This window comes from Hyperolius riggenbachi, unplaced genomic scaffold, assembly GCF_040937935.1.
Source record: "Hyperolius riggenbachi isolate aHypRig1 unplaced genomic scaffold, aHypRig1.pri scaffold_113, whole genome shotgun sequence".
NCBI lineage: Eukaryota > Metazoa > Chordata > Amphibia > Anura > Hyperoliidae > Hyperolius > Hyperolius riggenbachi.
In genome coordinates, this window is record NW_027152339.1 from 532,773 (window position 1) to 546,055 (window position 13,283).

Here is a 13,283-nt window from a genome sequence, read left to right on the forward strand (position 1 = left end):
TTCCAAAGACTTTTATTTGATGTGTGTACCCACCTTTATTCTTCTTGCTTCAAGGTTGAGGCACGTACTCTATTAGATAGATAGAAGATGCGGCGTATGCTACGACGCGGGTATGCTACGACGCTAGTAGTTTTTAATATTCTATTTATTTTTAGGAGCATTGGGTTGTTCATGTGTGTTTGTGTTATGCATGAATTATGCTTCACTTTTAACCATTTCCGTACCAGCAGTCTCTGCACCCTTAAGGACCAGAGACTGCTAATATGCTAAAACGCCACCTCCCAATGAATTGCCGCAATAATCTGCCGCTCCCGCCGGTCATGCCATTCTGTCCCTGCCACAGGTCCCTCTCTCTGCTGTCCCTATAATGGCATAGTGCTGTGTGCCGGTCAGGAGCCGCTTTCATTGGCTCCTGACCCTGCCAATCAATGGAAGCCAATGGGATTGGCTTATAGTGATGCCAAGCCCAGGAGGCAATAAAATCGGCTCCTGACCGGCTCACAGAGCTCTGCCTTCATAGAGACAGCAGGGCGGGTGTATTGCGGTGGGGAGAAACCGGCGCGATCGTCAGGAGTGGCGTAACTGCGCAGTGGGATGATTGAAATCTACGTCCTGTCAGATCCGCGCTGCCACATGCAGGATGTAGATTTCAACTGTCGGTCCGCAAATGGTTAAACCAGGTAACTGCTATGCTATTATCTGATGTAATACCTAACAGCACTTCTGGTTCTGACGGGGCATCCGACAGGGACTGGCTGTTACCTGCTCTCTGCGTTATGGTGCCCATACACAGTACAATAAAATGTTTGATTTTCCAGTTTATTCGACCAAAACTATAGAATTGAAAATATATATATATTTTTTTTTATCAAGAAAAAAGAATCGATTATCCTGTTTTTTCAATAAAAATCTGATATAACATGTTGGAAAAATCTTTATTTTTGATTTAAGGGAATAATCAAATGAAATTATGTAATTGAAAAAAAAAATGGGTACTTTTCTGTTAGCCTGGCGCAACCACCAGGTGGCGTTAATTTCTATTCCCCCTCCAGGCTGCCATGGATAGTAGGGAAAGATGTAACTCTGGTGGAGTTTTATCGCCACCTAGTGGATGCGCCCAGCTAACAGAACAGTACTGAAAATTGTACCATGTATGGGCTCCATTAGGTTTCTCGGACAGAGCAGATTTATTACTCAGCTCACTCACTGTGTTGTTGCAGACTTCTGACGTACCTAAATAAACTGGCTCTAGATATTGTGAAGCTGGAAGGAATAGAACCTGTTTATATAGTTACTTTTCAGCTGTGAGAAGTCTGCAGTGTGTGAGCCTAATAAATCAGCACTGCAAGAGGAGACACAGAGGGCAGACCGCAGTGATCAGAGAGCAGATAACAGCCAGTCCCATCAGATCCCCTGTCAGAACCAGCTGATGTTATTACAGTTATTACAGCCCAGAAGTGCTTTTAGGCCAGAAACCCACTGGGAGCGATTTTCTGAGCGCTTTGTGATTTGAAAAAACTCTAGCTAATGTAATGCTATGGGTGTGATCTCACTTGAGCGATATGATTTTATAAAAATCCCCCTAAGCATTGCATTAGCAGGAGCTTTTTCAAATCACTACCGGTTAGAAATCAGTCCTAGTGGGGTTCTGGCATAGAAGGTATATTTTAAACACATGCTCTATGGAGAAAATGATGCTGTTAATATTAAACAACTGATGCTGGGGATAAGGGAACATCATCATTTTCGCCATAGTGCCCCTTTAATGTGTAATATCAAACGCACCTGTAATCTAACTGCGATGATCTTTCAGTGTGTATGATCTGCATAAAATGGAACTATCTGCAGCATCTAATCACACTCCAGCTAGCTTCTGGATGACAAGACCATTTATCTGTACATCATCTCCGGCTGATATACCGTATTCCAACAGGATCTTATGCCAACGTTTTATATATGTTTTAAGCAATATGTGTTTTAAGTTGTATACCAATTAAAGGATTACATTAGCCATACAAAACACCAGCGCCATCAGCCTTTACTTTATAGACTGTCTGTAATGTGTCTGGTGTGTTATCTGTATGCGATATAGCAAATATATACATGAAGAATTGTCTCACCTCCAGTGTGGTTGAAGCGCTGCATCAGTGTCTGCACATTGTACTTCATAACAGGCTCCAGGCGTTGATTTCTTTGTGTGTTCCCCTCCCAGTATTCCGGCTCCAGTATCTTCATCCACTCAGTCTTGGGCAGATACCGCCGGGTGTCACTGTTATAATTCTCTATCTCCCGATCATCCACATATCCCACCTCAGAGTACACAGGCAGCCCGGATCCTGGAGCTGATACTCCTGCAGTATAATACCTCATAGAGTGACTGTCTGAGGAGAGAGGGAGAGAGAGAGTCAGACATGTGTAGTTACATGTCACAGCTTTCTGATAAACCTAAATTCATATAAATCACATCTATCATGTTGTCACTCTGCCCAGATACTATTGTCCATAATAGTGATCCTGCCAGGGGCATAGCAATAGGGGGTGCAGAGGTAGCGACCGCATCGGGGCCCTTGGGACAGAGGGGCCCTCCCTCAACTGCAGTATTAGCTCTCTATTGATCCTGTGCTCATAATAATCACTTCTATAGATACTTTTAATAGTGGTAATCATTAAACTTCTCCCCATCCCCTTCTTGCACCTCTGACACTGTAGCTGCCATTGGCAGGTTTTGGTGCGTCGTATCAATTGCTACATATAGAGTGCTTGGGGGGCCCCATTGTAAAACTTGCATCAGGGCCCACAGCTCCTTAGCTACGCCATTGGATCCTGCCATGTAAAAGTAACATTCCTAGAGGAAAATAGAAGCACTGATGCCTCCCCTGATGCTGCGTGACCAAGTCTCAACTAACATGACAAACAGACTAATCAAGCAGCTCGGGGTGACCAAAACCACTAGAAAAGTATAGCGGACTTAAAGAGACTGAAAAGCCCTCCTACTAAAAAGCAATGCTTAGTGTGATTTCCCTTCTTAAAACAGAAGGTCCTTGCGATAATTCAACTTTAACCACTTAAGGACCAGGGGATTTTCTTCTGATCGGTGCTGCGTGGACTCTCCAGCACGCAGCACCTATCAGGAAATAGCCAGGGCGATCAGACTTCCCCCCTTTTTTTCCCCACTAGGGGGATGTCCTGCTGGGGGAGTCTGATCGCCGCCGGCTACCCGCACTTTCCGGGGGGGGGGGCTCTTCAAAGCCCCCCTCCGCAGCGCTTTCCACCCTCCCCGGCTTTCCCTCCCTCTCCCTTACCCTGTGAGCAGCGCAGGACGGATATCCGTCCTGCGCCTGATAGGATAGGCTTCTGCCTATCAGATGCCGGCGATCCCCGGCCAATCAGGAGCCCCTGATGAGTTGCTATCGCAACGAAACGTTGGGCGGAGCTACGGCGTGACGTCACGCGTGTCTTCCTGGTCGGACGCGGCTGGAGCTTGCACGCTGCTGTTTTTTAACTTTTACCGGCGGTTTGTCACTTTATCAGAGCGGGTTAGCTTATGCTGGTAGGGAGCTTGGCGATTGTCAGCTTCATACGGATATGCCCTAGCACTCCCCATGTGCTCATTTGAGCTGAACTGTAAGTGACTTAAGCTGGTTTTTGCTTATGGACTCTTGTCCATGATTTTTATGGAGATACATATTTTTAATAAATTTTATAAAGGACTTTTACGCGATTAGGAGCATTTCTTTGTCATATTAACAGCATCATATGTTCGGGTCATCTGATTGATCGGGAAGGAGGCTTGCCAGAGAGGCTGTGGGGTGGCCTATACCCCAGATGCGCGACTGGGCCTAGACGGTCTTCATATCTGGTGAGTTCACACCTGATGGGGGAAATCCCTAACATAGCTGAATGACATTGAATGTTATGCGAAAGCTCTCCTGCATTAACATTTGAAGTGCTGACTGTGTTTTATATGAAGACTTGAAATTTGGACTTACCTGAGAATTCCTCCAGCCTTCCATAGCCTGCGAGGTCCCCCGGCGTCCTCCTGGTCCCTTCCGTGGTCCTGGTCCCGGCTCAATTAATCCAGCGACTTCGGCTGAAGTCGTCCGTGCACGCTCCCGCCACACATGCTGCACGTCATCACACTGGTGTAAGAGTCTTGTGCATGCATGGTTCAGTCTGGTGTAAGAGTCTTGCGCATGCACAGGACTCTTATGCTGACCGGCGTGATGATGCGCAGCATGCGTGGCGGGGGCGTGCACGGGCAACTTCAGCCAAAGAACGCCGGATTACCGGAGCCGGGACCAGGACCATTGAAGGGACCAGGAGGACGGAGCACTGCTTTTCAGCGCTGCTAGATTTGGGCGCAGCCGGCACCACCATACACTAGAATAGGAATCACATCACACAGCGCTCAGTAAGTAACGTCGGTGCTGTCAGAAGACGGAGCTGAAGTTGCTTAAAAACACAATAATTCGGCCTCCAGCAATCGCTGGACGCTGAATTATATCATTACCCCACTATCCATGGAGGCCTGGAGGGGAAATAGTAATTAACACGGCCGGGACTTGTGCAGAAGCAGAATCAGCCATATACCGGCTGTATCCTGCGCCCAAGTCTCCTGCGTCATTTTCAAATGTATGCCCAGGAGAACGCCAGGGGACCTTGCAGGCTACGGGGGACTGGAGGAAATGCCAGGTAAGTCCAAATTTAATTTTTATGTACAGCTTAGGGTCCCTTTAATATGTCTCTGAGTCTGTCTCTCACCTGTATACAGGTACAGAGAGCCTCAGGATACCTTCAGGAACTGAGTGATGTAGGTTGGTCACCCTAACCCTAAAGGTTGCCATACAGTCCTGGTCAAAAGTTTTGAGACTGTCAAAAATATTGGAAATGAGAAAAGTCGGTGCTTAAAGAGAAACTCCGACCAAGAATTGAACTTTATCCCTGTAACGGTTGGGTGTAGCAACTCAGATGTCTGATTATGTGGTGATCTGCAGAATCACCAATAATGCAGATGCTATACCTGATTATGTGGTGATCTGCAGAATCACCAATAATACCGGTATAGCTACAAGGATGCTAAGTGTGTAGTGCTTGGTGCAACCGTAACTCAATAGTTTAGCTGAACCTTACCAGAGGAGCTGGTAAGGTACTATCAGTACTGGAGACTGTATAGTTTGGATAGACCTTTCCAGAGGGGCTGGGAAGGCACCCACAGAAACAGTACAACAACAAGGAATCAGGAGCAACCTCTCCAGAAGAGCTGGAGAACACTAGCAGTAAAGATAACTGGATAGTTTGGCGAAGCCTTACCAGAGGAGTTGGTAAGGCACTATCAGTTAAGTGACAATCTAAGGAGAGCAGACCTTTCCAGAGGGGCTGGAAAGGTAATAGCAAAAGTCGTGACTGTGTAGTTTCACTAAACCTTACCAGAGGAGCTGGCAAGGTACTATTAGTCACTAAAGGAAGAGTAGTGATACCACACCAGAGGGCTGGTGGTTAAATAGCACACCTCACCAGTGGCAAGGGCCCACTGGTGAGTAGAATGGTCAGACAGGCTAAGTTCAGCAACAGAGAGACAATATCAGTACAGAAATCGGAAGGCAGAAGAGTAATCAGTAATCAGGCAAGGGGTCCAGTAACTTTAGGCAGATAGGCAGAAGTACAGAATCAGCAAGCTAAAGCAAAGTCAGAGTATAGCCAGAGTCAAACACAGGTAATCAATAATATACAATAATCCTAGTCTTGGTGTGAAGTCCTTGGTTTCAACACCTGGATCTAGTCTAAGGTCTGAGCGCCAACACGCAAGTATTCACGACAGCAGACGCCGACTGAATGGCAAACAAAGGTTTATGAGGAAGAGGGAGACTCTCAGCCACTCCCACCTCGGCTTTCTGCCAATCCGAGCGGCGAGAGTCATCCCTGACGTCAGCCGACCGGCAGGTCAGCTGACGTGCCTTCTGTTAGCATAAAGGTCCTGTCTCCGCGCGCGCCCGCGCAAGACAGACCTCCTGTGAGCCGCAGACAAGACCGTTCCCGGCGTACTAGACGCCGACGGAACGGAGAACACTTGAGAGCCAGGGAGGGAGGCGGCTGCAGACACCCCCTGCGTGTCAGCAGCCGCCGATTCACAAGTTGTTACAATCCCAATCAGTAGCTGATACCCCCTTTTACATGAGAAATCTATTCCTTTTCTCAAACAGACCATCAGGGGGCGCTGTATGATTGATTTTATGGTGCACAAGGCTGGAGATCATTATGTCAGGCTGATTGGGTTAGAATGGCAGACTTGACATGTTAAAAGGAGGGTGATGCTTGAAATCATTGATCTTCCATTGTTAACCATGGTGCCCAGCAAAGAAACGCATGCAGCCATCATTGCATTGCATAAAAATGGCTTCACAGGCAAGGATATTGTGGCTACTAAGATTGCACCTAAATCAACAATTTATAGTATCATCAAGAACTTCAAGGAAAGAGGTTCAATTCTTGCTAAGAAGGCTTCAGGGTGACCAAGAAAGTCCAGCAAGCGTCAGGATTGTCTCCTAAAGAGGATTCAGCTGCGGGATCGGAGTGCAACCAGTGCAGAGGTTGCTCAGGAATGGCAGCAGGCAGGTGTGAACGCATCTGCACGCACAGTGAGGCGAAGACTTTTGGAAGATGGCCTGGTGTCAAGAAGGGCAGAAAAGAAGCCACTTCTCTCCCAAAAAAACATCAGGGACAGATTGATCTTCTGCAGAAAGTGTGGTGAATGGACTGCTGAGGACAGGGGCAAAGTCATATTCTCCAATGAAGCCCCTTTCCGATTGGAGCATCTGGAAAAAGGCTTGTCAGGAGAAGAAAAGGTGAGCGCTAGCATCAGTCCTGTGTCATACCAACAGTAAAGCATCCTGAGACCATTCATGTGTGGGGTTGCTTCTCATCCAAGGGAGTGGGCTCACTCACAATTTTGCCAAAAAAACACAGCCATGAATAAAGAATGGTACCAAAACACCCTCCAACAGCAACTTCTTCCAACAATCCAACAACAGTGTGGTGAAGAACAATGCATTTTCCAGCACGATGGAGCAACGTGTCATAAGGCAAAAGTGATAACTATGTGCTCTGGGACCAAAACGTTGACATTTTGGGTCCATGGCCTGGAAACTCCCCAGATCTTAATCCCATTGAGAACTTGTGGTCATTCCTCAAGAGGTGGGTGGACAAACAAAAACCAACTAATTCTGAGAAACTCAAAGAAGTGATTATGAAAAAATGGGTTGCTGTCAGGATTTGGTCCAGAAGTTGATTGAGAGCATGCCTAGTCGAATTGCAGAGGTCCTGAAAAAGAAGGGCCAACACTGCAAATACGGACTCTCTGCATAAATCTCAGATAATTGTTAATAAAAGCCTTTGAAACGTATGAAGTGCTTATAATTATATTTCAATACATAACATAAACAACTGAAACAAAGATCTAAAAGCAGTTTAGCAGCAAACTTTCTGAAAATTCATATTTTTGACAGTCTCAAAACTTTTGGCCAGGATTGTACATCATGCGACTTGGTGGCCGATTGACCATCCAATTCAATTATTATAATCAAATTGGATGAAAATCAGTGCCCCCAAGTGCATGCCCGACCGACAAAGCAACTAATTTTAGGATGAAAATTGGGTGCATTGTCGATTGCACATGCTGCAAGATGTCGGGCCGAAGTTGGTTGGTCGGGTGTGCGGCGGTATGGCGGCCGATTTTGGAACGAGTGATGGAACGATGAAACCCCGCCACAATGTATAAATGTCTCCCCCCCCCCCAGTGTATACATTTATACATTACCAGTCCGGTGTCAGCCTCATACACGCTAGCGATGCATAGCGCTGACGTAAGACGCTATACGCCATTAGCGTATTCGCATGTATGACACTTACCGATGTCTGGAATACCCCCTAGAGACTCCTGTACCTTTAAAAAAAATTCCCTGAAATCGCTGAAGCAGACAAGCTGGTAAATATACAGAGGCTTAGATCAATATAGCTAGTATCAATTGCATATATGGTGTGCATCCTCATGTGTATATATTGTCAAATATACAGAGGCTTGCCTCCTGCAGGGTCTGTGGGAAAAACTCAGCTCTCTCACCATTGTAAATACTGCAAAAGACTGCATGTGAACAGCTACATAAGGTATTTCAGAGGTTGAAAAGGTTTTGACAGCCCCTAAACTTCAGGAGGGCTCCCTGCAGCTCGTGTGAGAGGCTGGCAGGGACAGGAGACACATTACAGACAAGTAGCCTCTGTGTGATGTGGGACTGCAATACAGATACACTCTCTGCTCTATCTCATCTCTCCACTTCTCCTCTCTCCCTCATTCACCCTTGTTTTCCCCCTTCCCCCAGTGCTGGCTGGATGTGTCCATGCTGCCATGAATTGCACCTGTGTGACAAAAAGTGTGTCTTCTGATATGAACATTAATACTATTTAGATGGCAGTTGGTATTGGTATTGCTTTAAGGCTCATTCAGACTGTGTGCGGTGAGTCATGACAGACAGCACCACACATAATGCCTACAATGCAGGTAGCAGGAAAGTCTATAGACTTTCATGTTACCATTCAAACTACAGTTTGTGTTCCCGTGTGCTGCATTGTAACTTAGCCGGGAACATCATCGCACACGACGTATACATTGTCATGCATTTTTTTTTATAGAATGGAAGCTGCCGACCTATGCGATTTAGCACACTGCAATGCATGTATGAAATTGCGTTCATGCATGCGTTGCCTAGGGTGAATGTATCACTTTAAAAATTTGGTAAAAACTGGGTACTAGCTGTTCCTTTTACAGAGGAACAGGTCTTTTGGTGCCAAATTCTTTGTCCCTTTTCAAGCCTTGGAACTGATGTACTGATCTATATACTGACAATACATGTACCCTTCTACTGTAATTGGTTTGTGAGACTTGAAATTTGTTTCTATCCTCTGAATTGATATGTAGCTTATTTACAGATGCTAATGTTAATATTATTATTATTTAATCCAAGAAGTGTGGTTGGGACAGCACCCATGTATAGGAGATAATGTGCCCAGGCAGTCGGTCTTCCACACCACTGGAGCCGTCAAGTACAGGAACACAGGTTTTGCAGGCACCAATATAGTAAATTATAGCTTCTTTATTGGTCACATCAGACAAGGCAGAGGGTACAACGACAGACCGCTGTTTCGAGCATCTGAGCTCTTTATCAAGTTGTTCAACACTGCATAAAAACTACATACAAGTCATGTGCTTATATAGGTCTAAAAACCAATCAGAGTGCAGCACTGGTTTCATCCAATCACCAGACATTATATCATCAGAGGACCTGATGGAGAACTTCATTGTGTCAGAAAAAAACTCCCCTTTTATCAGAAAAATCCTTATTAGGCATTGTATAACTTAAGCGCTTTCTCCAAAAATTGCATACTGCAAAGCGCTAACTGCACCTTATCATATGGTTGACTCACCGCCAGATTCACTATGGCCATCAAAGAGAAAATGTATAAAGATAAATTCAGCCAATCGGCGTGAGGCACCGTCGCAGGGGCCTCCCACAGAAGGCCAACCATATAGACGAGGTGGATACACTTGGCTCCACCCTCCTACAGAGCCGCCGACCAAACAGATGGCCGCAGGTCCATGACGCGTAGTCATGACGTATGCGGAACTAAGTACGCATCACATGTCATGACGTATGCGGAAGAAAGAAAGGGAAACGCCCGCTAAGCGCAAGTAAACAAACATGCGACGTCTATTGCGGACGTCCATGCGTGTTAGGTGGGCGCGTCCCATGCTATACAAAACAATATGAACCACGCCCACCAAAGAAGTACGCTCGCTAAGTCGTCATGGTAACTGTTGGCCATAATCACAGGGCGTAAATCTAGCGGTGTTCAAACGCGACATAGGGCAAATAACCATCACAAAAAAGGGGGAGAATTATATAAATACAAAAGACTAAAAAAGTTTCTCTATAATCAACAATTACACAAACCCCTTATTAAAGATTTCTTTACCTTAGTCAAATATTGAATAAAGACCAGCACTGCACCCATATCTAAAATGAATAAAAACAATGAACATTACTACAGGAGAACTCACAATCAGCCTATGGAGAATGATAAGGGCCCGTTTCCACTGCGGCGATTTCGCCGCCGATTCTGCAGAGTTTCCCCGCACATGATTCGCATGGGGAAACTCTGCCATTGGGGATGACGGGGCCGCTGCGGAATCGCTCGCAGGAGCGATTCGCCCGGAATACCCCGCAGAATTCGCTGCGGAGGCTGCGAATCCCATAGCCGTGCATGGCACGGCTCATGGGATTCGCCTGCGATCCCGCCCACCCGCTCAGTGCGGCGTGCGTCTACGAGACGCACGCCGCACAAGTGGAAACGAGCCCTCTATCATAGTCTAAATTGAGACCCCTAATACCCAACGCCCCCAATTTACGGATCCAAAATGCTTCACGTCTAGAGAGTTCCTTTTCTCTGTCACGCCCCGCCCCCCATCCCAAAGGTACCCCATCTATCACTTGTACTTTAAGTTGCGACAAACTAAGTCCAGTCTCAGTAAAATGCCTTGCCACTACATGCGAAGTGTCCCGGGTCCTAATAGTAGATTTATGCGCCGAAAGGCGTACCTTGAGAGGTTTGGTAGTCTTTCCTATGTATGCCAGACCACACGGGCACTTCAACATGTAGATGACAAAACTGGAGTTACAATCAAAGTGCTCCTTGATATGAAAAACTGTTCCCTTAGAGGGATGTCTGAAGACATCTCCCCTAGTGATAAAGTTACAAAGATGACAACTAAGACATACCCATGTCTTAGTTGTCATCTTTGTAACTTTATCACTAGGGGAGATGTCTTCAGACATCCCTCTAAGGCACACATGTCAAACTCCGGCCCGCGGGCCAAATTTGGCCCTCAGAGCTATTAAATTTGGCCCTCAAGGGGTTTCCCCACTTTGCATTATGTTTGGCCCACTCTACACAGCCAGGGAAGCTATATTGGAGATGAAGCCCTAGAACACCAGGGAATCCATATGGGGAGGTAGGGGATAAGCACTAAACACTAGGAAACTGTAAAGGGGAGGGTGGGGGTCTCTAGACACCAGGGAGCTGTAAAGGGGAGGGAGGACTACTAGACACCAGAAAACTTTATAAGAGAGGAAGATGGTCAGTAGACATTGAGGTTGGCCCACGACTAGGTCCCAGTGTACAATTTCGGCCCGCGACTAGGTCCCAGTGTACAATTTCGGCCCGCGACTAGGTCCCAGTGTACAATTTTGGCCCACTTTGTATTTGGGTTTGACACCCCTGCTCTAAGGGAACAGTTTTTCATATCAAGGAGCACTTTGATTGTAACTCCAGTTTTGTCATCTACATGTTGAAGTGCCCGTGTGGTCTGGCATACATAGGAAAGACTACCAAACCTCTCAAGGTACGCCTTTCGGCGCATAAATCTACTATTAGGACCCGGGACACTTCGCATGTAGTGGCAAGGCATTTTACTGAGACTGGACTTAGTTTGTCGCAACTTAAAGTACAAGTGATAGATGGGGTACCTTTGGGATGGGGGGCGGGGCGTGACAGAGAAAAGGAACTCTCTAGACGTGAAGCATTTTGGATCCATAAATTGGGGGCGTTGGGTATTGGGGGTCTCAATTTAGACTATGATAGAGGGCTCGTTTCCACTTGTGCGGCGTGCGTCTCGTAGACGCACGCCGCACTGAGCGGGTGGGCGGGATCGCAGGCGAATCCCATGAGCCGTGCCATGCACGGCTATGGGATTCGCAGCCTCCGCAGCAAATTCTGCGGGGTATTCCGGGCGAATCGCTCCTGCGAGCGATTCCGCAGCGGCCCCGTCATCCCCTATGGCAGAGTTTCCCCGTGCGAATCATGTGCGGGGAAACTCTGCAGAATCGGCGGCGAAATCGCCGCAGTGGAAACGGGCCCTTATCATTCTCCATAGGCTGATTGTGAGTTCTACTGTAGTAATGTTCATTGTTTTTATTCATTTTAGATATGGGTGCAGTGCTGGTCTTTATTCAATTTTGGACTAAGGTAAAGAAATCTTTAATAAGGGGTTTGTGTAATTGTTGATTATAGAGAAACTTTTTTAGTCTTTTGTATTTATATAATTCTCTCCCTTTTTTGTGATGGTTATTTGCCCTATGTCGCGTTTGAACACCGCTAGATTTACGCCCTGTGATTATGGCCAACAGTTACCATGACGACTTAGCGAGCGTACTTCTTTGGTGGGCGTGGTTCATATTGTTTTGTATAGCATGGGACGCGCCCACCTAACACGCATGGACGTCCGCAATAGACGTCGCATGTTTGTTTACTTGCGCTTAGCGGGCGTTTCCCTTTCTTTCTTCCGCATACGTCATGACATGTGATGCGTACTTAGTTCCGCATACGTCATGACTACGTGTCATGGACCTGCGGCCATCTGTTTGGTCGGCGGCTCTGTAGGAGGGTGGAGCCAAGTGTATCCACCTCGTCTATATGGTTGGCCTTCTGTGGGAGGCCCCTGCGACGGTGCCTCACGCCGATTGGCTGAATTTATCTTTATACATTTTCTCTTTGATGGCCATAGTGAATCTGGCGGTGAGTCAACCATATGATAAGGTGCAGTTAGCGCTTTGCAGTATGCAATTTTTGGAGAAAGCGCTTAAGTTATACAATGCCTAATAAGGATTTTTCTGATAAAAGGGGAGTTTTTTTCTGACACAATGAAGTTCTCCATCAGGTCCTCTGATGATATAATGTCTGGTGATTGGATGATACCAGTGCTGCACTCTGATTGGTTTTTAGACCTATATAAGCACATGACTTGTATGTAGTTTTTATGCAGTGTTGAACAACTTGATAAAGAGCTCAGATGCTCGAAACAGCGGTCTGTCGTTGTACCCTCTGCCTTGTCTGATGTGACCAATAAAGAAGCTATAATTTACTATATTGGTGCCTGCAAAACCTGTGTTCCTATTATTATTATTTAGTATTTATATAGCGCCAACATCTTCCGCAGATGCATATATCCCTGCATTATATGGCTATAGCTTGCGCTATGTGACACTATGTGGCATATTCCACTGAATTGCCCAAACTAAGTCTATCTCCCTTTTTCGAAGGGGATAGGAGGCGCCCGTGTAGTGTATTTAGTGTTCCCTTTATACAAAGAGACTCCACTTGGTGAAGGGTTAAGAAGATTTATTTAGCACAATAGACAACGCGTTTCGCGGTCCAAGCCGCTTCCTCAGGTCAAATAC

The 13,283-nt window shown here is 46.3% G+C and overlaps 1 protein-coding gene across 2 annotated transcripts in view; it reads right to left on the minus strand.

Annotated features, from left to right (window-relative positions):
• Nucleotides 1–13,283, minus strand: part of LOC137543596 (class I histocompatibility antigen, F10 alpha chain-like) — a 110,641-nt gene that overhangs the window by 81,738 nt on the left and 15,620 nt on the right. For both annotated transcript variants that reach the window (XR_011025546.1, XM_068264696.1), the window contains exon 2: nt 2,121–2,381. Coding sequence is in view for 1 of the 2 variants with exons in the window: in XM_068264696.1 (XP_068120797.1) it covers nt 2,121–2,381 (261 nt within the window). In the remaining variant the exon portion in view is untranslated. The remainder of the gene's footprint in view (nt 1–2,120; nt 2,382–13,283) is intronic.